The sequence below is a fragment of the Diadema setosum genome, chromosome 11 (assembly GCF_964275005.1).
Source record: "Diadema setosum chromosome 11, eeDiaSeto1, whole genome shotgun sequence".
Classification (NCBI taxonomy): Eukaryota; Metazoa; Echinodermata; class Echinoidea; order Diadematoida; family Diadematidae; genus Diadema; species Diadema setosum.
In genome coordinates this window covers 20,663,870-20,689,788 of record NC_092695.1, presented here as the reverse complement: position 1 = coordinate 20,689,788, position 25,919 = coordinate 20,663,870, and the positions used below count along the sequence as shown (strand labels likewise).

The 25,919-nt window shown below is 40.2% G+C and overlaps 1 protein-coding gene across 1 annotated transcript; it reads left to right on the top strand.

Moving 5' to 3' along the window:
- Positions 1-209: 209 nt before the first annotated feature.
- Positions 210-25,185, top strand: LOC140234655 (F-box/WD repeat-containing protein 7-like). The gene is made up of 12 exons (XM_072314688.1): positions 210-334; positions 3,629-3,746; positions 4,957-5,517; positions 9,805-9,890; positions 10,467-10,617; positions 11,892-12,026; positions 18,849-19,109; positions 20,384-20,497; positions 21,374-21,555; positions 22,633-22,858; positions 23,858-24,068; positions 24,917-25,185. Exons 2-12 carry the CDS (start codon positions 3,642-3,644, stop codon positions 25,183-25,185), a joined length of 2,301 nt encoding a protein of 766 aa, XP_072170789.1. The 5' UTR covers positions 210-334; positions 3,629-3,641.
- Positions 25,186-25,919: the final 734 nt, after the last annotated feature.

Genomic DNA, 25,919 nt, shown 5'->3' with positions numbered 1-25,919 from the left:
CTTGCACCAACTGGACATCCACCGCACCTCGAGCTAGCTGGCTACGAAAGCTAATCGTCCAACTTGTTTACCAGCGCAGTGCCGGTGCTACGTGCGGTTGATCACCAAAATTCGACGTGATCACTTCATCGAGGTTGTAAAATGCGTTAAAAGTTCAGTTTTTCAGATGCCAGATTTGGTAGAGAATGATCATATTGTCGGAGTGGTGGCATCGCGTGGCTCCAAATCGACTGAACTTCTCGTTTCCAGCGAACAACGCCTTGTTGGTTCGGTAGCCATCGCGGTTGCGGTGACATCCGTCGAATGCATTTGACGTGTGGCGTGATGCGGATAGGTAAAGTGAAGTGCAATGCAAATGGTGGGGCGGTAGTAACCGGTTAGGCACCTAAATAGATAGCCTAGGGTCATCCGATCTGTTTCTCAAGTAAACTTACATTGTATAAGAACGTTGAGACTGTAGTCGTAGAATATTTACCGTAATTCTGATTGCAATATTAACTCAAAGACTTCTATCTTACCCATCCTTATTAGGTCCTACATGTACATTCAAAAACTAAAAGTGCCACTTCTTCTTGAATCTTGTGATGTGTGCTTGTCAACAAAGTTTAATTTAGAATGTAGTAACATAGAAATCCGTAGTAATTAATGTTACATGTAAGTTGTAACATAGAAATCCTAATGTTAGACCAGCCATGTGATCACTGGTGATGTACAGTAAGTAAGAACAGGGAGGTGGGAAGAGATCTCTTCCCACCTCCCCGGACTGGTAAGAACAGTCCGAGCTGTGTTGAATATAATAACAATAACTGTTAGAACTCTGTCACCTGGAACTGCATTTGTCAAATGTTTGTGCAAAAAAGACCTGGGCATGCCCAATCTTGCCCGTTCAGGCCCTGTACAATCACAACGCCACGGTGCGAGATTTTACCCTAACCGAGCAGTGCAGTGCATGCAAATTTGAAGGTTGAGTACGGTACACCTGTCGGGCACCGCGAGTCTGAGAGAGTATGTGTTCCGGTACTGTGTGCATGTGTGTGGCATTTCGTGTTGAGATGCAGTGTGTGTGTGTGTGTGCATAATGAAAGCACTTATTCATGGTTCTACGCCACCACACCGTTTGCGTTCCAATGCCCTTTCCTGCGCGGCGTGAGTGAGAAGCTCTAGACCTGCAGACAGGACACTGTACTGTGTGCATGGCATACAACGCAACACAACAGTGGTAAATCAGTCATTTCATCGACAAAATGATCATTTCGTAATGAAATGACAATGACTGATTTCGTAACGAAATAGGCCATGCGACACTTGGTGCCCCATAAAAACGATGGTCTTTGTCCATAGTTTAATCCATGGACAAGATTGTACCACCTTCGTGAATTTGGGCCATTGTGTCTGAAAAAGTAAAAAACCAGCACCAAGGTTCAACCTCCTGTGCCAAAATTCGACCGGATGCAAAAGCATGGATTTTACATTTAGACATTGGTCGCATTATGGATGAAGTTATAGTCGAATTATGATATAAGCAGCTTGCGTAAATACACATTGGATTAGTAGACGTTCCACTTTGTACATTCCAAATCACATCAACTGCTGTTTCTTCTGTCCAGCTGTGCCTCTAACTAGGATATTGACCGAGTTCTAACAGTCACAGTCACTTTGTGATACAGTTCAATGTACAGCAGTACACCACGTCCACAGTAACAAGTTGTATAAAGGCAAATGTGGAATGCGTGACAGATCTTGATGTAAATAGAATGTAAAAGTGAAATGTCTATTTTAGGGATCACTTTGCTTTGTTCTAAGGATAGCGAGTTTTCATATTTGCACAGGCATCATATGGTACAGATGTACGGTATACCATAGCCTCAGGACTTGAGCATTGTCTGTTGCATCAGAGAATATTGGAGTTAGAGCTGCACTGTATTGAGAAAAACAAAATTCTGACAGTAGGAACACAGTTCACATTTCACAAAAATTATGTTGCTATTTGAGACAGGGAGTGGGTTACTGTAACTTTAATTACTGTAGACCACTATGGACATTGTTTTGTTTACATTACGGGGTGCAATGCTAACTTTTTCTTTGGTGACCTATTTGGGCCACTAAAATCTTTGAATTTGAAATTGTAGCCAGAAAATATCAGGGTGCTACATAACTTTATTTTACCACTTGCCCTGTTGGGCAAGCAGATATTCAAATTTGCTGCAAAACACTTGCCTGAACATTAATTTTACTTGCCCAAAAAGAAAGTCCAAAGTATCGGAAAGGAAAAATGATACCGGTATAGAAAGTCAAGTGTAAGTCAATAAAACACAATCATTTGAATAAACAGCAGACATTGATTCACACGCTTAAACACAATGGAGTAACAAACTCTGTCCGATCAAGTGTTGCCGTTGCTTTGGGGCTTCTTCACGCAAGTGTTAGAAAGTTGCTGAAATGTGGAAAGTGCATTGCATCACTAAACGGCCATTTGGGCTTCTGTATGGTTGACTTTGTGGGTTTCTTGAGGGGAATAAGGGAAAAAAGACGGCTTCAAAACTTTTTGCTTGCCCAATTCGGGCAAGCATTTGTTCTCATTGTTCAAAAACACTTGCCTGAATTTGATTTTCACTTGCCCCGGGCAATCGGGCAAGTGCTTATGTAGCACCCTAAATATAGTCATATGTAGTGGCCCCAAATAAAAGGAGACAAACAATCCATATTAGAGTCTTATTTGCCCGCACAGGCCAACAAAAGATACAATGTACAGTACATTGTAACCTTTTTGAAAGTTTGGTAGCCTGACATTGATTTATTGTGGCCCTTAGCTGGGCCACCAGGCCACAGCTAATATGTCGAGCCTTGCCATTACCAATAGAAGTACTGTACATACACTGTCTGTACACACACACACACACACACACCTCTTGACTGAGCAGATACACATACACAGTGTAGGACACCACCCGAGGCACATTTGTAGAAAAAAAAAAAATTATTACAAATATATACACACAGTATGTAATTTGATAGTATAAATATATGCCTTTCCCTCTCCTCCATAACATGTGTACACTTGTGGAGTTGGGCTACTGCAGTTTACCGTGAACAGTAGATGTATTTAGCACTCATCAAACAGAAAAAAGAATCTGGGCACATGTCCAATATTACTGTAAGTTGGCAGTACCAAGTGGGGCATAGTGCAGTCTCTCTCCATAGGGCGACAGGGACTTTCAAAGACTTGTATGAAACCCGTTGAGGATGGTTTGATTTTCCTACAACACGCATCTTCCATGGACACTTGCCCGAGTATACTTGGGACTTGTCAATGAGTTAAGCAGCCCAATGTGCATAGACAGAATGCCCATATGTGTTGTGTGCGTGCATGTATCTTTAAATCAGGTTTTCAGTTGTGTGCAGGCGATACTACAGTGCTTGTCTAGTTGTACCTTCCTTTTCAAAACGTGGAATATTGCTAAGTCAGTAAATGCTCTGATATGTACAATACATATATGTATGTACTAGTAATGTGTGCCTGAGTAATGGATGTATTTTGCATCATGGGCGCATGAATTTTTCGTTTTGCTTGTTTTACTACAGTTGACCATTTCCTTTTCTGTCAATATTTTGATGTATTGATATGCAGTGTTGAAGGACCGATGATGTCAAGAAAAGTGGATATCAACTCAGCTGGGGTCGACGAACTCTCAACATTGCTTGGTGTTGGTAGAACACGTGCTGAAGCGATAGTGCAGCGCAGAGAGGTACGTTTAGTTTCAAAATATGATCGGAAAGTTTTGTGCATAATGTACAATGTGTGTACACTGTATGTGGAACTACTCTTGTCATCTTGAAATATTGTATGTGTAGGTTTTAGATAGGAAATAATTACAAAGGTGATTGTAGAATGTTCACATGAGTACTCGGCAAATAATTTCATCTAATTTATTATTTCATCATTATGTACTTGAGACAAAATTGTGACCTTAAGTCTTCTTACAATAGATTGATAGGAAAGCTTGAATGAACTCGTCATAACCGCATGAATAGCAGCAGTTGGATTTCCATCAACGTGAAATCTGTAGTGAAGTGTGAAATGGGGCTATCCTGACATTACGAAAGACATGAAATTCTTGTGTGTTTCTCAAAGTGAAGTCTTTTTACTTTCAGTGTTGTCCTTGTGTGCTTTTAAAGGGATTTTGTAGTTATGTTTGGGATGGGGGATTCAGATTTTAAAGGTCCAGTTTACCTTTGGGAGCATTGATTTCAAAAATGTTCAAGATATCACATTTGATGCATACGTGTAGATCTGTTGTATCATAAAACATCCTACCATATGAAATATTTGCAATAAAACCTAAAATATAAGGAGATATCAGGGTTTTTCTCAGTAAACCGTAACTGTATACGGTTTAGTCTGGAAACATTTTTTATTATAACTATTGTTCACATTTTGTGTATTTAACAGCACTTCACATTGATTATACGGATTCAAATTTTGACAGTGGTTGTTTCTATCCCTAACTCACATTTTAGAACTATTTTAAAGCACTAATGCTTTCATCTGCAAATGGTAAATTATGCCTTTAACTTTTTGTGAGATAATTAGAAACCACTTATGAAATATTACAGAGCATACAATTCTAAAGGGTATTCAAAGCTTATTTGATGAAAATAGGTATTGAAATGGCTGAGATATCCAAAAAACAATGTATAACAAAGTAGTCCTAATAAAAAGTGAGTCCCACCTGGTATTATGACCTCTTTGTGTCTGGATACCTCAACCATTTCAAACCAATTTTCCTCAAATAAACTTTGAATTCCTCTTAGAATTGGATGCTCTTTCACGCTTCATATTAAAGAGGTTTCTCATCATCTCACAAAAAAGTGGAAAACCCGAAACCCCATCTCAACCGAAACTATACTATACCTTTAACTGTGTGATGTTGTTATCTTTTTTTTTCCAACTTGCAGACACATGGCGCCTTCCACAACATTCAGGAGCTGACATCAGTCCAAGGCATTGGAAGCAATGTGGTGGACAGCAACAGGAATCGTCTCCAGTGTCACAGCCGCAGTTTGGAGCGACTGCAGCAGTCATCGTCATCTCATCTCAGACACACGACACATTCAGCGACATCATCATCATCATCATCATCATCATCATCCTCTTCTGCATCATCTGCCGCCTCATCAGCCCCATCATCATCGTCATCATCCTCATCTCAGTCACAGCCCACAAACAGCAGCGGTGGCCACTTGCCCATTTTGCGATCATCGAGACACTCTCAGAGTGCACCCTCGGCCTGTCCGGGCCAGCAGCAACTTTCAGCGGACAATGTCGCCGTCAGCTCGCGCAGGAGATCGACCCGGCAAGGCAGCTCCTTGGAGGCCAAAAATGAAAGTGACTCAGGAATGCATGCAGTGAATGGGCCCGGGTCGGGTGTCAATCCACGGGCCTTGGGTAAAGTCCTTCGATCTGGTTCAATCACTGCCAGTGGAGACGGGGAACATTCAAGTTCTGAGAGCAGATTGGTAAGTCAGATTGCACTTTTGATGAAGAGCCAAACTTCTTTCAACCGATTGTGTTCTCTGCAGGTTCATGTTTATGGGGGTTTCCTGCACAACAAGTATTGGTAAAATGAAAGGTCATCAGAAAGTTCAGCTATAAAAATGGGGCTGGTAATTAGGCATGGAAAATGAAAGTACAATCTTGACAATCTGATTTGATTATCACATAATTTGACATCCTGTGAGAACGTGAAAAATGGTGTCTTAGTCATTTGACAGGGAAGATGATAAATGGCAACTTGGCATCCAGACTGAAGTCTTAAATATCCATGTTATGGACAGGGCTCATGAATTATGTGTTATAGCATGAATTATGAGCATGCATGTAGTGTATTTGAGTCAATATGATGTGATAAGTTATGACCACCTTGTTTTCATTTAAAGGGAACCCAAACCCAAACAGTAATGTGGATTGAGTGAAAGCAGCAACATAAGTAGAACACATCATTGAAAGTTTGAGGAAAATCGGGCTATCGATGCAAAAGTTATGAATTTTTAAAGTTTTGGTGTTGGAACTGCTGGATGAGGAGACTACAAGAGGTTATGGCGTATGTGTGGATGACAATATAAAGAAAATATAAAGGAAATTCTACAAAAATTCATTTTGCATGAAAATTACCCATTCCATCAACTTGATACTGACATGCTTTCTGTAAGCAGTAAGTCAAGTGCTTTGTCACAGAGAAGCAATGCAAGTGTGTGCCAAAAAAAATTTGGATATTGATGCCTCTTTGCATGGTTCCACAACATTTGCTCCTGCGTAAAATATCTGCACGCTATTAAAGCCAAACATAAATTCTACCTGCAAAGGTAACCCTGACCCTAATCATCTCCTTAAACTGAATCTAAAACCCTATCACAACCCTGACCCTAATCCTAAGTCATTTAAAAGAGAAAATAAGACAGGAGCACTTGTTGCAGAAGCAACTGTCGTGTCACCCTTTGCATCTTCACCCTCAATAATACAACCAGCTGCTGTCCCAGGCCCCCTGTCCCAGAATTTAGTCTGCTGCCTCAATATGGCTATTATCTTTCATTGTGATTCCTCCCTGACTCATTTTGAACATAATGATATCACATTTGTGGGGATCAGGCATAAGTGTATGGTTCATGTGTCAAGTTAGAATATCAAAAGGATGACCTGTCTATCAAAGAAGAAAGCGCTTGATCGACATTTGCAACATGTGTGTTACTAGCTGTCCTGTTGTGAGCAATTCCTTGGAATCACTGTCATCCATTGATTATTCATACTCAAATTGATGTGATGTTTTTAGATGGTAAAACATAGGAAGAATTCAAAGTGAAGAAGAAATACACTGTATAAGGACAACAAATGTAATAAGAATTTGAAAATGAGAAAGAAATGTGTGAGAAAATCTGCAAAAATATACACTGTATGTGAACTAGTGCAATTTGTTCAGTAGTAACCAAATTCCTAGCCATTGTTGTGCTTTCAGAATACATTTTACTTTTACATGTGAATGGATAAAGGTTTGTAGATACAGTGTATTGCTAACTTTGCCCCAAATTTGCAAAAGCCAACTGAAATCAATGAAAAACTAGATGCATTATATAATATTTCAGAAAACCATATTCCTCACAATATCTGTGTACACATGCCATTTTTATGTGTGAGTTCTGATATGGGGGCCTACAAGTAGGAGGCTCATACATCTGTACAATGTCACTTCCAAACTTCCCTGATCTTTTTAGGGGTAATGTTTATGATTCATTTCACTTCACATACACATGTTCATGTACAGTTGTACAAGTATGTGGATCGTCCATTCATTTTTCATAAAAACATTTTTTTTTTATGGTTTTGAAAAGTACACACTGTATTCGCTGAATATTTTGCAAGGTTTTCATTTTTGGTAAGTTCGCGAGTCAGATGCTAATTATTCGCAAATTTAAAAGTATGTAAAAATATTTATTCTGATCCTGATATGAATGTGACATGCACGCATGGTTTACATTTCTCCGTTCAGCACTGTACTTAACAATCGCAAATCTAAACACTCACGAAATTGTCGGCAGTCTCCTATTCTCAAAAATTAGACTCGCTAAATATACAGTGTATACAGAAGTATGTTGTACAAGTCTCCATGTACACATTGTAAGTTTTACATTTTTGTACGTATGGTAGAAACTACTGTGCTTTGCCAGTGCCCTCTTCCTTTTGTTTACTGGCATACAGATATGTACTAGGTACAGTGCATTGTACACATACTGTATGTTAGTATTGTGGAAGTACATGTACAAGTATCGTCATCCCTGATTGGCCTCTGCAAAGGCACAGTAAAAGCTTGGTTGTGTGCACATTTAGATCAAGTACTGGGTTTTACACAGAGCCACGTGTTCAGTATACGCCTCAGGTTGTTGAGGAGCCCACATTATAGTCAAAATGCAAGTGTTATTATGTATCATGTCAGAAATATCCATATAAAGCAGTATGATCCAGAAGTCAGAGGCCCGTAGTCACAGGGATAGTGTTCAGAACAAACCTGTTTACCACGAGGGCCACGGCAATGGCAGATTGTTGCATGACTGCTGTTCATTTCGACATATTTTTAGCACAAATTGAAAGGCGTCATGTGTTTGTTGATGCAAGCATGACAAAAGTGACAGCTCATGCCGTCCTAAAGCGTACCGCTGCATCGACGCCCAAATTTCCGATCCCTTAATGCTGTGAAAGTTGGAGATGTGCCATTGTACCGATGACAGCTGAGACCTTTAGGTAGACTGTTGTTGACCCTTTGCGAATGGTACTAGTACAATGGAAGGTGATTGCCTGTCAGTCTTGTTCAGTGGTCAGTTGCATTACATTGTATAGTGAATCTGTGTGTATTGCAAATGGAGGAATTTGTACAGTGAGTACAAAGTCATTCCCTGAAAAGACATCTCTTTTCTCATCTACAATGTACATGTATAGCCATTCTGGTTTTATTGATGGCATTCTTGTCACCACCCCCCCCCCCTCCCCCCACAAAAAAAAAAGGAAAGAAAGAAAATGAAAAAAAAATGACCATAATAATGGCTAGCTGTACTGTATCAACTAAGTGTTTCAGGAAGGGGTTGCATGAAGTGTAAAATACAAAGTGTGGTCAGTTGCATTACATTGTATAGTGAATCTGTGTGTATTGTAAATGGAGGAATTTGTACAGTGTGTACAAAGTCATTCCCTGAAAAGACATCTCTTTTCTCATCTATACCCATTCTGGTTTTATTGATGGCATTCTTGTCACCCCCCCCCCCCCCTCCAAAAAAAAAAAAAAAAAAGGAAAGAAAGCTGTACTGTATCAACTAAGTGTTTCAGGAACTAGGGGTTGCATAAAGTGTAAATACGATATATGCAAATGCAAAGACTACAGTACTTCACAATTTGTGTGCCGGTAAACATGTGCATCTATATATTAGATTTCATCGTTGTCTATTTTATTCACTGATAAACATTTTAATTTGTAGATTGTAATAAACGATACTTTACCCCATGTTCACAGTAGTGTATGGTATACAATGTACTGTAGTATGGAAACACACAATGTTCTGTGCAGCAGTAGCACTTCCTGTTGCAATGCAATTGTGGTCTCAAGAGGTGCGGTGTTAATGAAGTACTGGCACACATTCATTGGTTTTAGCCTGACAAAATCTGAATACCCACTCGACCAATTCTCTGTATTTTGACAGACTTCTTGAAATATGAGCTAGATAGGGAATCAAAGTCCCAGTAGTTGCCTTCATGTACAATGTACAGTAGTGACTGTACATTTCCATACACATTATACAGTAACAGTCAGTCAGTCAGTCATTTCCCTACAAATACAATTGTACATGGACTTGAAGTACATTTATACAGTAAATGATGTCTATAGTTTTTTTTGCAATACTGCATTAAACAATTTTGTGAAAATGTGTCAATATTCAAATGATGTATCAATATTTATACTAATTCAGAAAATGTAACAATGAGTCGATGTATAGTACATGTATGTTGTGTTGTTACTGAAACCGAAGTGAATACTTGAATACATACATGTATTGCAGCATATCAGTACCATGGAATTGAATGCAGGCTATGAAAGAGTTTTATATTTCAGCTTGAGACTTTGTAGTGCTCGTATTGAAATATTTTGTTTCTTAACTTCCAGTTCCTCAGAACATTTGATCAGTAGTGTGCATACGTACAATGTACTTCTACATGGCTGTGTTTTTAGGAGGAAATTGACTTTGTGAAACTATTTCGTGCTACAGGTGAAGAGGAAGTCAGCAGACTTACAACCAGGGGCTGATGAAGCATCAACCAGCAAGAAATCATGCAAAACACACAAAGTCATCAAGTGAGTGCCTTCTTCGAAGTGTCCATTTGCTTTTTGGTGCAGTCGATCAGTTTATATAGATGTCCTCATGAAGAAAAGTGCTATTGAGGTCATATCGTCATATTTATTTAACAATGATAGTAATAATGATATGAATTTGTATTGTGCTAAATCTACTCTGTAGAGTGCTCAAAGCGCATACACTGTACATTGATTGTACATACTATTATTACCCTGGTCTCTGGAGATATTATTTCCCCGCCAGCACTGACAGTACTCACTTTCCACTCCCTAGGGAGTATTCCAGCCTGTCGCCATAGTATCTGACCCTAATGGTAATAGATTTATGAATCATTTTGAATTAGAGAAATGCAGTACTGGTGTACATCAATATCATTTTAAAAATGTTTAGAGGTTGATATTTGTTGTGTATGATTTTTTTTTTTCAAATGTAAGTCATCAAGAACTTCTGTTTGTGCATACTGTAGGACAATGGTGTCTAAGAAAAGCTTGACCATAAGATTTTAAAGTGTGCTCTAGAGATGGCCTACAAATTACAGGTGTGAAGAAATATCTGAATGGATTTTTCTGTCGCAGGAGTGGCAGCATTGCCCCGTATCCATTATCGCCAGTCCTGCGGTCAAGTGGGCCTTCCTCTTCCGGGTCGCCACCGCGCAAGCGCCTCACCGCTCTACTCCAGCATCAAACCCCTCCGTCCAACTTGTCCCCTTGGCTGAAAATGTTCCAGGTATGTCATACCATTCTCGTTATGTTTGCGTAACATACTCCCCAGTGATATAGATGTATGTTTTCTGCCGTTATTGCTGTCACTGTGAAATTTCCACCTTCGGTTTTTGTAGATGAAGTGAACCAAATATTTGCTTCATCAATACCTCATTTCATTTCATCCCTATCTTCTCTTGCTTTGGCTCTTTTTAAAAGAAATACGAGTTGTAAGCCTACAGCACGTATCCGTTATCCTGTATACGTGCATGTTTCCCCCAGAGCCAAATGCAGCTTTTACGTTCCCCAGCCAAGTGCACTTTCAAATAGGGCATCTAGGCTGTAAGGTCACGAGGTCATCAGCTTCTGGCTAGACATTTGGCTATTGCACTCCCGTTGAATTGGCTCTTTTCCCAAAATAAATACCTGACTTATTCTCACTTGGGTGTTGGCCAGGGACGACCCCCTTTCTTAAATGCTTGAGGTTACTTACAAGTCACAGGCTTTGGAGTTTGTGAGATATATGGATTTATCCTGGGAATGAATATACAATGTAGCTTTCAGTTGATTGGGGGGGGGGGGGGAGGAGGGGTTGATTGTTTGTGCTTTGTGTTTTGTTTGTTTGTGTGTTTGTTTGTTTTTGCTGTAAGGGAAAGTTAACACTGTGCCATGTCTAGGAAACTGTATTTGCACAGACCTGCGAGATATTCTGAGAATTTTATTTTATCTTTATTTGTTTACATATTATAGTTCAGCATTTCAAATATTGCAAACACACCTTAAACCTGAACAAATTACCAGTACCGGTAGTAATTTGAGAAATTCTGTGAGACAGTAGACACTACTCCTTTGCTCAATGTTTAAGATAAAAGGAAATTAATGAAACATCATTTGTATCATTTCTTGTGTTTGGAGAGTTTGCCGAGCTCATCATGAGAATTCTATATGTGAGCGGGGCTGAAAAATATAAATTAGTGAGTAGATTTGTTTCTTATTGATCTGTCCAGTTGCAGTATACTGGCACGCTCAAGTATTGAATGTTATCGCCAATCCATTCTTTCCTCTATAAGTATGTATGTGCAATGATGTGGTATCGATGCATTTCTTGGAATGCAACGTCTCAATTTAAAAGTGAGAAGACAAGCAAAAAAGACAAAATGAAATCCCATCCAGAATTGCACATGCTGTTTAGAGTTGTCTTGTTGGCTTTTCCCTTGTCTGCCACTTTTTCAGATTAATTTCATATTGATTTAATTTCAAACGATACTTGATACTTTATACGACATTGCTCTCTGGCAGAACTGGAATGGGTCTGAGAAAAGGCAAGCACTCGATGCATTAATAGAGCGCTGTGAGCCTTCCGAAGTCAGGCACATCATGTCCATCATTGAACCCCAGTTTCAGAGGGATTTCATCTCATTGCTTCCACGTGAGGTAAGTTAGCCGAAATGTGCTTGATTTTAAAAGATATGAAACATTAGCTAAACTACAATATGATACAGATAGTATTTCTGTGTTGTTGACCTACACTTGTTTATTGTGAGTCTATGAAAATTCATTCTGTGATAACAAAATCTTATCACATTATTATACAATGTACTGTACGTCAATCAAGTCATATCAAGTCCCAGAAGAAGAAAAAAAAAAAATGAAAGAAAATAACTCATTGCCCTTGTCAAAGTACAGTCGCTGCTGTTTAATCGGGACTCTGATACAGTATGTGGGAGGACTGCATGACTGGGACAATATCATTGCAACATGTCTGGGGCATGCCATTGTTACCACAGCAGACAGTATGCATGCAGGTGCAAATGCAATCTGATTTTGATAGCGTTATTCAAATGTGTGCAGATTATGGTGTGATGTGAAGGCCTATGTGTTGAACTTTGTGTTGAAAGCACATAACTCAATTTCTGACCTCCCTTAATCAGAAGCATTCACTTAAATTGGGATGAAGGTCTTCCTCCCAAGTCATTCTGAAGAAGCGGTGGTGATTGTATGTTATAACTACTGCTTTGGATATATAGACTTGTGTTATCAGTTAATCATCCGATCTTATGAAACATTTTGGTACAGGAATTGACTCTTTCCCCCACATTTCAATCATAGAGAGAAAATAGAACTAGCTTAGGTTTAAAATGAATAGGCAACTTCATGTTTTTGCTATGACTTGTTGTTATGATGCTTGCACAATATTGCACGTGATTATTCCCTTTAAAGGTAGGGAATCCATTTGCATGCCTTAAATGAAGAGTTGTATAAATACAGTGGTATGTTGAAGAGAGTATCATTTTAGAAACTCCCATAAAGTATTGAAAGTGGAAGGTAACATTTAGTACATTTTTATTGACCGTTAGATTTTTAATTGAATTTTTTTTCGGGGCTCACCGTAAATTCCAGTACATTACTAGGCTACCTTTGCAGACCCATGCACTGCATGTGTGTCCATCTTGTATATTTTGTGAAGAAAGTTCATCAAAACTTACAAACATTTCTATATACATTTTTGCCACACACTCTATATGTTATTACATCAGCTCTTATACTTTTAGATTTGTGTTTATAGATAAAAAAATACAGAAGACTGTAACAAAAAGGCTTAAGTGTGGCTGACACACAGAACTACTGAGTAGTTGAGTTTTGTGCATTATTCAAATTGTAGATAACTGTTGACTTCCAAATTTCTCAGCAGTGGCCTAAACAAGTCCCCTGAGGTTCATATTTAATGTTTTGCTGCATTTTGGGAGGTCTGTAAAAGGTATCCCCTACCTTTAAGCATGCAATGAAGGCACTCTGAAAAAGCATGCATGTAATGTACAGTAGATGCCATAGTGGTGATACACTGTAATTTATAGGTATTTTAGATTGCTGTCAATTAACTACTACATGTATGAATCTGCTTTGGAATGAAAGATGAGCTTGCTGAAAGCAAAAACTGAAACGGTCACAACAGTATCTGAAGTATTTGTATATCCACAGCTAATACAGGATTTGAAGTGTGCATACAGTGGCTGCTTACAACTTTATAGATTAAACAGATGTTGAAATTTATTTGCTTCTCTGATACCCATTGAAATGCCAGTTCTTTACCTGGCTTGGCTATTTCATACAATTAGAGAGCTGTTCATTTCAATAGTGTTGCTTGAGTTTGAATGTGCCCAATACATGTACATGATACTCCTCATTCACGACTCATTCTGGCACGTATCGCTGACCACGGATTGGAGAAGCAGGAAAAAGAAAAAACTGGAAAGGGGGAAGGAGATGTTTGCGTGCTTAACTCCTTGTTGTGGCCGTTAAATCTGGGGATAAACTTGCCTTTCAAGGGCCTACTGAAAATGTGTCAGAAGCTGTGATTCTTGGCCGTCTTCCAGAATGCTGACCTGAGAGACTGAAATGAAAAACCTTCGCTTGCCAACATCTCTATTCATTACTGTCAGAGCCGTTTAAGTAGGGCAGTCTCTTCAATTTCAAAGTATGATGCCTACAGTGGGTGTAGATTATGTAGAGCACTTTGTAACCGTACATTACGTGGGTTGCATTTTGGTTTGTAAACCAGCGGTCCTGTCCAATTTGTCTGAAATGGAAACACAATAAAAGCTGTTTATTTCACTGCTGATAACAGATGTCACTTCATAATAGCCCATGTAGATGGAAACAGCTGAATGGCCATTGTTTTGTCTCATTAGATTACTGACACGCAGATGCAGGTATTTCATGAATTGAGCTCATTGAAATCTACACTTATGCCTGGCGTGTAATCGTCAAGCTGATAGCGTAGGACGTTCACCATACAATGCACACGACATAGATCACATTAAAAGGGATTTGATTTGGCAGCCTTGAGCAACACTGTGTAAGCAAAGGTCATTTTGCTTACATTTGTCAATTTTACCAAAGATCAGAGGTGATTAAAATCGGTGCGCTGTAGAACAAATACATAATTATGGATTTCGTGTTGTTGTTATTGTTTAGCTGAAAGGTTTTTTTTTTTTTGGGGGGGGGGGGGGTGGAATGGGGAGAGGGAGGGATTCCAGCGAATATCAGCTTAGTATTAGGTGTGCGCTGCATCGATTCATTTGATTAGAATTGAATTGCCTTTTCCGCTGAATAGGTCAAGCAGAATGCACGCAACCTAATTTAGCACTGTATACTATTCATGATTGTTAATTCATAACAAGGCTAGCAGTGTGCAGTTGTACTGTAAGTGTAATTTGTCGGGGCTGGAACTCTCTGTGCTGAGCATTCACAATTTGTCAGCAATATTTGTAATACAAGAAATATTTTCAATACAGTTTTATTAATTTTTCTTTCAATTTCCGTCTGGAAATACAGTGTATGCTTGAAGGGAACCATACATTTTGTTTTATCATGTCCATCAGATTATTAAGATTTGTGTAACAGCTAAAATTAAGAAACTCTCCCCTACACGCTTTCTCGGGTATGCACACTCTGGCATGGTGGAACAAAAAGAAGTTATCATATTAATAGAGGCACAGTTGAACACTAGTTCCAGTTTGAACAATCTGAGCTACACAATGTACTGTACATGATCCTACACACTACCAGTGTGTCTTATTAACTTGTTAAAGTGAATAAAAAACATAGATTGCAGTTGAAAATGAATGCTTAATACATGATCAAGTGGAAATCTGTGAGTGATAAATCTTCTATTTTCAATTTTCCCAAAGGGCTAGTGTTAGAGGAAACCAGTAAAAAAAAGGGGGGTAATACGTGGTTTCTTAGCATTGCGATTTGGTCATCTATGTGTAATTGATGTCTTAATATTAGTGACAGCATAACTTGGAAATGTGTGTACTTGTAGGCTTCAGTGTTATTTTTTTGAAAATCTATTTGAACATCATTATGTTATTGCTTTGGCAATTTGTACAATATACAGTATATGTATAAGGCCATCACAGTGTTACATATAGCAGTTCATTTTCATTTCAGAGAATGTACAGTTGATATCCTTAGAAATCAAATGTACATGTTACATGTAATAGTAGGTGTCAAAAGTCAAATCACAATGTAATGAAAGAAGAGGCTTTTACTTCTCTCTCTCTCTCTCTCTGTACACCTTGAAAAGTGAAAAGATGTTTTTTGTCTCAAATATTGTTAAAGTCCTCAACAGGTTCACTTCGCAATATAACACTACCAATCGCTACCAACCAGCAAGCCAAGATTTGTAGGCCATTCTACAATGTATGTCTTGTACTGTGAAGTTACAATCATGTAGGTTGTGGCTGCAAACATACATGTAGTTGAATGACCGACACATTGGTGAGGTCATGCATGTTCTGTATACTTAGGGATCACAGGGAAGTCATGCATGTTTGCTTACTTGAGGATCAGAAGAAAGAAACGATTGTGTAGCTGAGCTTTGAGGAAGATCATTCATACTTCCAGTTTATTCAACCTTTCATGAAACAGAAATATTTATCTTCTGTTATTGTTTGCAGTGCCCCCATTTGCTATCAAAGCTAGCTGGTACAAAGTACACATGTACAGATATTCTAAAGTACGAATAAGGCTGAAATGTTTTAATAGCATAGCTCGCAGACATTTGTCGTCTCTTCTGAACAAATAAAACAATAAAACCACCCGTTTCCTCAAGTGTTTGTGTCATAATGTTTAACAGAACCTATGTTTTTGATCAAATTGTATTAGCTATGGAGAAAACATTGATACTGCTGACAGTGGACCTCTTTATCTCTAAGGTCAACTCAGTGAATGTTCAGCTATCTATCAATCAATGACAGGAAACTACTGTGTACTTGCCCCCAGCTTTAACTGTCCATAGAGTGTAAATTCTCTGCTACAATTACAATAGCGTACCAAAGTGATGATGTCACAGTATGTTGTTCGGACTTGTTCGATTTGGTCGGGTGGGGCTTCAGTATGTATGTAACAATAATTGATTTATGCACTGACATAGCAATGCACCTGACTCATTACATTTAACCCATTGAATCATCTGTTCTTCTTCTTTTGGAAGCCCCCCACCCCCCAGTTATGGCTGATATACATTGTCAGTTACAGCATCTTAAAATCAAATGGGTCTGTAGCTTGGATTTGAACTGGGTGAAAGCATGTACAGTGGCTTGGTCAATTGGATGATTGCATAAAACAAGCAATTCTCGCTATCGCCAATGACGTAAAAAGTACCCGGATGTGGCTTTTTCGTCAAGATTTAGTGCACTTGGTAGCAAGGGCACTTCCGGCGCGGAGCATAATTTGCACAACGCTAGCGTGCGCGTACGTGTACCTTAGCTATAGCGCCGCGCCGACCACGGATACTAGTACAGTAGGCGGCTGTACCGCCTGAGCCAGCGAGTGGCCAGGCCTGTAATACTCGTACACTGTAGTCGAGTCCCCGCCGGTGGCCGGCCTTGCTCCACTGCACCACTGCACCACTGCACGCAGCGCATAAGCTAATACATACCGGTACAGCGTACTGCTTGATCATGCGATCGATGTGCACATCACAGATCAGTCATCTCTGCATACGCTGAAAATATGCTGGAAAATATTCACCCACCTGGATATCGTCATAGAATGCCCATCTTTTTTAAAATTTGTTCTCTGTCGAAATGTCGCGAACACAATCGGGAACGAACAGTGACCTCGAACTTATCCTGTCTCCGAAGCAACTTCTTCCAAGTAAGTACAGTACACGTACGTACAATGTACGTAGGCACTAGGCCTACTACTGTATACCTAGTGCTACTACCACTACTAGTAAGTCGCGCGTGCACGTACTGCGCTGTGGAGTCACCCGCAAACTTCACCCACGCGGCCACGTCACGTCTCGCATGCCAGTAAGGGTCCTATTTCTGCAGATTTTTTTCATTTATTGTCGTGCGAACAACACATGGCAGCTTCGCAGCAACAACCAATAGTCGTATTAACAGCAATTTCTTAAGAATGGAGAAATTTCAAATCATATTAAATCTGTAATTCAAGTCGAAAAAACCGGAAGTACACGTAGAATACAGTCGGTTGTGTGTGTAAATAGCATTAGTCACGTATCACGCGCGTACGAACGGAAGTGACTTTGCTACCGGACTATCCCATAATGCACCGTAAATGACGCGTAAATCAACATCCGGGTACTTTTTACGTCATTGGCGATAGCGAGAATTGCTTGTAAGCAATTGCCCAGTGGATTTGGACCGGGTGAAAGCGTGATTAGCAACAATAGTGTTCACCTATATTCGGGCCAGGGTGAGGTTGTTTACGATCTGTTTCCATGACAATGGCTATTCATGAAAGAATACTTGGGGATGTTCTGAGATGCAGTTATGACACAATTGGCCGGATGCATAAACGCTAGCAATTGCTTGTGCTAGCCTTTTACTTGAATCTGTATGCATGAAAACAAGCAATTGCTTGCGAGCAGAAGCTTTTGCTAGCAAGCACAAGCACTTGCTTTGATAGAGAACAAGCATTTGCTTAAAAACATATCCATAAAACATACCTTTTGCTTGTTCTTGCTAGCAATTGCTTAACGATTTTCCAAGCTATGTAAAATGAGCTTGAGCTTTTGCTTAACTGGGACGTTCCCTTTTAAGTTCCATTTTCATATTCATAAAAGAAAGACCACACTTGTGCAGGAGTGGTAAAAATCTACAAGAAATTACTCCTAAGTAGTGCCAGAAACTTTTTCGTGTTAACAACGGGAATGTAGAGTGGTTAGCATGCAAAATGTGACAAAAAACAGGTAGGATGTCTGACTTTGGTGGAGAGCAAGGAGACCTTTCTTCATGAGCGATCTGGCAGGTCCAGGCTACTATAAGCAGTGATGGGAATCAGCCATTACGTGTGTGTGTATCCTGTTTGTGCGTCTGTGTGTGCATTTATGAGTGTTATTTCATAGCTGTTCTGCGATGTCAGGAAATGTTTCCGCACACACATGCCCTTTCAAATACATGCTGTCACACTCGCTTTTGTTCTTGTGTTCGCACAGGCGTGATGTCCCTTTTGTTAAAAATGCAAGCAATTGCTTGTTGGGGACAAGCAAAAGGTTATGCATTATGGATTTACGCTATTGCTTGAGCTAGACCTTTTGCTAGACCAGCTTGTGCTTTTGCTTGAAGCAATTGCTTACAAGCAGTTGCTTGTTTTATGCATTCGGCCCATTGGAGGTTGCATTCCTAATGCCTGTACCTGTACCTGGTATACATGTAAAGGTTGCTATTTGCCATTCGAGACAGGATGATTGCATGCCATGTGCTACTCTTTTTTGGTCTCCAGTTGGCGCTCTATGTCCTGTCTTTCCTGGAGCCACGAGATCTGCTCAGGGCCGCCCAGACCTGCCACTACTGGCGCATTCTCTGCGAGGACAACCTCCTCTGGAAGGACAAGTGCCGGGAGGCGGGCATCGAGGAGCTCAACGGCAAGCAGACGAAACGCCGCTCCAACTCCGGCGTGCCCCGGAGCCCCTGGAAGAGCATGTACCTCAGGCAGCGCCAAATCCAGTACAACTGGAGGTTTGGCGACATCAAGCCATGGAAGGTGAGTTGATTGCATTCTCAAAGTAGTTCCATCAGCCAAAATTCTGTGCAATTTGTAACAACTCCTTGCACATTATTTTTCTGCATTTATAAAAACCAACCAAAATGATCAAAGGGATATTTCGGCTGGTGTGATAGACAGTGCAATCAGATTAGAATCAAGCCATAATACTCGAGGACAAAGTTCGGGAAGAACACAGAATGGTATAATGTACATGGGCTACAAAGAAGGAAGTAAATATGTACCAACTATTATTGATTGGTGCTGATTTTGTTGGTGTGAAATGAAGTATCAGTGTTCATATGTACAATGTATTTTTCAAGGAGAAGGTGATGATAATGATTTACTTATCAGTAAATGTGTCAGTATATTTATATCTTAATTGCACGCACTTCCCTACTTTGGTATGCACTCGAGAGGAAAGGATAAATGATAAATCAGAGTAATCGATCTATCAAAGGTATGATTAAGCAAAACATGTTTGCATGCATCTTGGTAAAAGAAAAAGAGTAACAGTGCTACGTCTAAAGCTTTATGTGTGTCATACATACTGTAGCGTACTGTATGGTATTCTGGTAGGTTGAATGCATACATGTGTTATTGACAGTAGACAACAACAACAAAGCATTCATTAGTGCTGCTTGGGAACAGAAAGGTTAATTGTACACTTGGGAATAGCGAGCTCACCCTAATTAGATTATGCACTTAAATGGAGGAAATGATGTAGATGGGGTGAGAATGACAAATACTCTGGCCCACTCAGGGTACACACAATATTATTGGAACCAGGGTTGATCACATCCATTTGGGGGGGGGGGGGGGGGGAGGGGGGTGGGAGAGAGTACCTGCACTGATATGGGTATGTGGGACCAAGTGATTACATGTGCTGGACAATAATGATGGAAGCACTTGTCAAAGTGTTGGTGGTAATATAGTGTTGTTGTTGTTGTTAGTGTTTTTTTTTTGGGGGGGGGGAGGGGGGGGGGAGGTCATTATAACCCTGGTAGGCATCCATGCAGTTTTGTTGTTATCTTCATACAGTATTTCTTAAACTTGAAGCATCAAATACACAGCAATAATATCCCCCCTTATCTATGGCCTGCCTAATGATAGTCTGTTGCATCTCGATCATCATGCCTATGATATGTATTGTCATGGACTGCGTTTTTGTGATCTTTGATCTACCTCTCGAGTGTGCATAGATTTCGGAGCCATATGTATGACTAGAGGCTGAAGTTGTGCATGTGTTCAATACATTCTCATTGGCTGTGCAGGTTCTAAAGGGACACGATGACCACGTGATCACCTGTCTTCAGTTCAACGGTCAGAGGATAGTCAGCGGGTCAGACGACAACACCCTGAAGGTGTGGTCAGCGCTGACCGGGAAGGTGAGTCAGCTCTCCATGAACGTCCAGCAATTATCTGCTGGCCATTCTTGATGCTTTGTTGGTAGGTTTTGAGAGCAAGGGAATAGCACTGTGAAAGACAGTTAAGGTTTCAGGTGTCAAAAGTTTTCCTTTCATAATAATTAGGACAGTTAAAGGGTGTCATTGCATGAAATTGCCATGATGAATGTACCTACTGTACGTGGTGTCTCTATTCAGGTTCACTGAGCAGTGCGTGTCTGGCAAAATACATTTTTGTCATGGAGGTACTCTTTTTGTATCTTCGTGTGTTTTGTCTCACATGTGGCATGGTGTTATCACTAGTAGCAGATGTCCAAATGCAATATAACTTGCATTTTCATGTGCCTACTTGATATCTACAAGTAATAGGTTTTTGTACTGAATGGCCCGAATTCACGAAGGCGGTACAATCTTGTTCATGATTTAAACCATGGACAAAGACCATGGGGCGCCAAGTGTCGCATGGAATATTTTGTTATGAAATCAGTAATTTCGTCAATGAAATGATTATTTTGTAACGAAAGGAACATTTCGTCGAGGAAGTGATAATTTTGTCAATGACATGACTGATTTCTTTACGAAATATTCCATGCGACATTTGGCGCCCCATGGTCTTTAGATTGTACCACCTTCATGAATTCGGGCCATTGAGACTAATTACCTTTGTTGTGTGAAATTCAGATTAGTTCTTGCAAAGGGTTACTCCATAGCTTGGTCCTGTGCCAAATCATGCATCAAGGTAAAAGCACCTAATTACTTCTGCACTTTGTACATATGTCCTTCGTGTTAATGACAGCCATGTCTATGTGCATGCTTGATTTTACTTTTGGTTTCCCGTTCCATGTTTTGCCCATGCAGTGCCAAAGAACACTGGTTGGCCATACGGGAGGTGTCTGGTCATCACAGATGAACAACAACATTGTCATCAGTGGGTCAACGGACAGAACGCTGAAGGTGTGGAATGCTGACACTGGTCATTGCATACATACTCTCTACGGCCATACCTCAACGGTCAGGTGTATGCATCTCCATGGCAACAAGTATGCGCACATTTGCTTTTATAATCTGTATCATAGTTTATATGTTCTTTCCTTCATTCTTTTCTTTAAGAAAATATCATATATAGTTTTTGGTCATATTCTGCCATTAAAAGATGTTGGATTCAATCAAAACAATGGAAAAGCTGGAATTTTGAGAAAAAAAGAAGAAGTTAAAAGTATATTCCTTCTGACCTACATTTTGTAAAGGCATTAAAACATTTCTTGGCATTCATGCTACTTTGAACTTATTGTCCAGTGCAAAGTATTAGCCGGGTGATATAAATGCCAGGTTTCCATACTTGAAACATAATGAAGAAAAAAAATTTGTTATTAAGCCGCCTTCTGGGAATGGAACAAGTTGTATAACACAGAATCCAGTATGGGTGCTTTGTGGAGAAACGAAAGTTTCAGTCCCCGACGGTGCTGAGACAATCCCCACAGTCACGACAGGGAAATTCCAACTACAACAAGTTTCCTGTGATGTCATTCTGTAGTGGCTGCAACCACAGACTGGCAAGATTTTTTGGCAGCTATGACTCTATATCTGTTGTTTGTTTTTGTTTTTGTTGTTTTTTGCCAGCCGTTTTTTTTTTTTTTTTCCTTGTTTCTCTGAGACCAAACCAAAACAGACTTGTTTGATAAATTCTGGGGATGTGTGGACATTATGCTTTTTAACAAATTGCTTGCTACATCACCATGCAAAGAATGGCACATGAGTGAGGAGATGTGAGAGTTTTAATTCCACAGACCGGCACATGATCCATAAGTGGCGATAGTGACATTTTGTATTTGTGCTAAGGGGAATGTTCACCAATTTTTTGTCATTTAGTCAACACTTTGAATATTGAATGAAAGGTACAATGTATAACACTTAGGTGAGTAAATACACCATATGAGAAATCATAGGGCATTCCCCTTTTCAGTGGAAGCACTATGTGATGATATGGCATGTTGAATTGAGATTCACTTTGGCACTGATGAAATGATCAAGCCATATTTGCATATAGGTACAATACACGATTTAGATGTGATGAAAATATGTATTCGCCCGTGCTATTTGTGATTTGTATTTTACAGGGTTGTCAGTGGGTCAAGAGATGCCACGTTACGGGTCTGGGACATTGAAACAGGTCAGTGTCTCCACGTGCTCATGGGTCATGTGGCGGCGGTCAGGTGCGTCCAGTACGATGGCCGCAGGGTGGTCAGCGGAGCCTACGACTACACGGTGAAGGTCTGGAACCCAGAGACGGAGGAATGCTTGCACACGTTACAAGGTCACACCAATCGGGTCTACTCATTACAGGTCAGTGAGAGAGGATGGAAGGATAAGAGGATAGAAGGATAGGAAGACACAGGATGGACAGATAGAAGGATGGAAAGATACGAGGATGAAATGATAGGAGGATGGATGGATGGATAGGAGGATGGCAGGATAGGAAAGATAGGAAGATGGAAGAATGGGTTGGAAAGATAGAATGATAGAAGGACAGAAGGATGGACAGATAAAGTCTTGAAAGACAGGAAGATGGACAGATAGGAGTATTGAAAAACGACAGGATGGATAAGATGGTGGAAAGGATAGTAGAATGGGATGATAACAGGATTAAAGAATGGGAGGACAGAAGAATAGGAACAGTGAACCCATGATGGTCGGGAGAATGGCCGTGAATTTCTGCATGTTTCTACAGAAGGCTAAAATTTTGAGGTGATGAGGATAACACCTCAAATTCTTCCTCAGTGCAAGGTAATGCAATGCAAGGCATGATTTTCTGTAGAAACAGAGCATGTAACATCATTTGTGGTGTGCCAGAAGTCTCAATTTCTTACTGAACATATTCTGCGCGTAATTCTATTGGTCATCACAGCGAACTTATCTGTAACCTTATGAATTTCCACTTCCTGGTTCATCACATTTTGCAAGTTCCCTCATTTTACTTTGTATTACTACACATTTTATTACTTAGTAGAAACAGTTCAAGTAGTAGTGAAATATGAGGTGATGCAGATGAAAGAAATTTGCATTCATGTGAGGTAATACGAAGTGTCAAGTAGAAACACATTAATGACTTCCATTGTAGATGACTGCATTAATCTGCCAAGTTGCAGAAACCATGTTTCTGTGTTTTTACACTGTCTTTCTCATTATAGTTTATGTCATTCATTTGCTAGCTGTAATGAAAGCTATCTCTAAAACTTATGCTGCAAGACTTCATGAGGTAATTGATGTCGTGTTGCACTGCACGAGCATGTCAGATATTCTTGCTAATCCATGTCCGTTGGCGTTTCTTTGTGGATCACGCAGTTTGACGGGGTCCACATAGTGAGCGGTTCGCTGGACACGTCCATCAGGGTGTGGGACGCGGAGACGGGGGAATGTAAGCACACACTGACCGGTCACCAGTCCCTCACCAGCGGGATGGAACTGAAGGACAACATCCTGGTGTCGGGGAATGCCGACTCCACCGTCAAGATCTGGGACATCACGTCGGGCCAGTGCTTGCAGACTCTACAAGGTATGAAATCTCCCCAGGGTCCCGTTTCATAAAAGATGCTAGGATGGCAACTCTCACTGGAATGGCAACTTTCCAATGCAACAGACAATCAGGAAGCTGGATTCTTGTTGTTACCATTACTATTGCCATTCCAGCAAGAATTGCTATCATATCGACTTTTTATGAAATGGTGCCCTGAAGTTGTATCCTTGAGAAAGAATGAAAACCGAATAATAATCAGATCAAACTTATGAAGTAACCTGTGATGTAGGAACTGGATTAAAAAAAAAAAAAATAGTAGTGTACATAGGTGACAAATAGGTGACAAAGTTGACGGACATTACTTTTCTGTGAATTGTGATTGAAACCACAGTATGTGCTTACAAACTACTCAAAAAAAGTTAAGGACCACCTTTTTTTTTTTTTTTTTTTTGAAGGTGGGAGGGGGAACTTTTGTATCACTTCATGTGGCCAGCTGTCACTCCATGAAGTTCAACGATGACAGAGACATTATGCAACAACTGAAAGCGACCAGGGCCCTGTTTTATGAAGAGCTATAATTGATTCTATAGTTGATTTCTATCATAAGTCTATGACAGCCTGTGTGGTAAGGGGCCCAGATGTGACCTTGATCACAGTGTGTTTGAAGTCAGTCGAGACAATTGTATTGGGGTATTTCCAGAAGTAAAATACCTTGTATAAAAAGTTTTTACTCGGAAGAAAAGGTGGTCCTTAACTTTTTTTTTGAGATATACAGTTGAGAGATGACTATAATACATAAAGTATGGATGATCTGATGTTTGAAAAACAAGAGTTAAAAGTGTCAAAATTTCACTGAAAATATCACTCCACAAATTGTCTGATGGCAGGCGCCAACAAGCATCAGAGTGCTGTGACCTGCCTCCAGTTCAACCGCAAGTTTGTCATCACCTGCTCGGACGACGGCACCGTCAAGCTCTGGGACCTGAACACCGGCGAGTTCATCCGCAACCTGGTGCAGCTGGACAGCGGGGGCAGTGGAGGGGTCGTGTGGAGGGTGTGTGCCAACCAGACCAAGCTGGTGTGCGCGGTGGGCAGCCGCAACGGCACGGAGGAGACGAAACTCTTGGTGCTGGACTTTGAGCCCGACAAGCTATGACTAGGGCTGGGAAGGACAAGCGAGAAGGAGGAGGAGGAAACAGACATGGGAATGCTGCTTGCCGAGGATGTGGCTCGAAGGAGCTTCCGGGCTGACGCATTTGCCGAGATGGAAGGAGGAGTAGGCGTGGCAGCATGGCCCGACGGTGTGTTTGCCGTCGAATGCGTTCTGCTCTGACGCTCGCCATCTCACACCAGTGTCCGTATGGTGGGGTAGTGCCACAAATGTAGCAGACGTGATTGGTAGAAGTGTGTATGTGTGTGTGTGTGGACGGAATAAAAAGAGCTTTGCTTTGCTTCTTTTTTTTTGTTTTGTTAAGGAAAGGAAAGTAAGAACTCGCGTTTGAAAAGGTACCTTTGAATCAGGTGAAATTTGAAATGGATGGTGGTGGTGGTGGTTGTTAACAGCTATGGGAAAGTGGCAAAAGTTGGTTGGGTTGTGAGAGGCTTGTAGGCTTAGGACATTTGATGTGGGAAAAATTTATATGATACGAGCAAAACTGTATTTTTCAAATACTAGAAAAAGCAAAAGCGTAATATGTCAAGATATGCGATGTTTAGTCAAAATAGCTTGATGTTCTTAATTTCTTATTCAGCAGTTATGAAATTGATGTTGCTTTTAAATGAATTCAAAATTATGGAAATGAAATTTGTCACAAATTTGTTAGATGTGCATTTGGGGTATGGAAATGAACTGAGAAAAAGATGACTTTCTTTTTCTGTGTATTTTCAAAA

Bases quoted from the DNA above. Each gene is read 5' to 3' on its own strand.
- LOC140234655 (XM_072314688.1), top strand. From the start codon at position 3,642: ATGATGTCAAGAAAAGTGGATATCAACTCAGCTGGGGTCGACGAACTC. The intron at 3,747-4,956 runs GTACGTTTAGTT...TCCAACTTGCAG, and splicing joins CGATAGTGCAGCGCAGAGAG to ACACATGGCGCCTTCCACAA. The intron at 24,069-24,916 runs GTATGAAATCTC...GTCTGATGGCAG, and splicing joins GTGCTTGCAGACTCTACAAG to GCGCCAACAAGCATCAGAGT.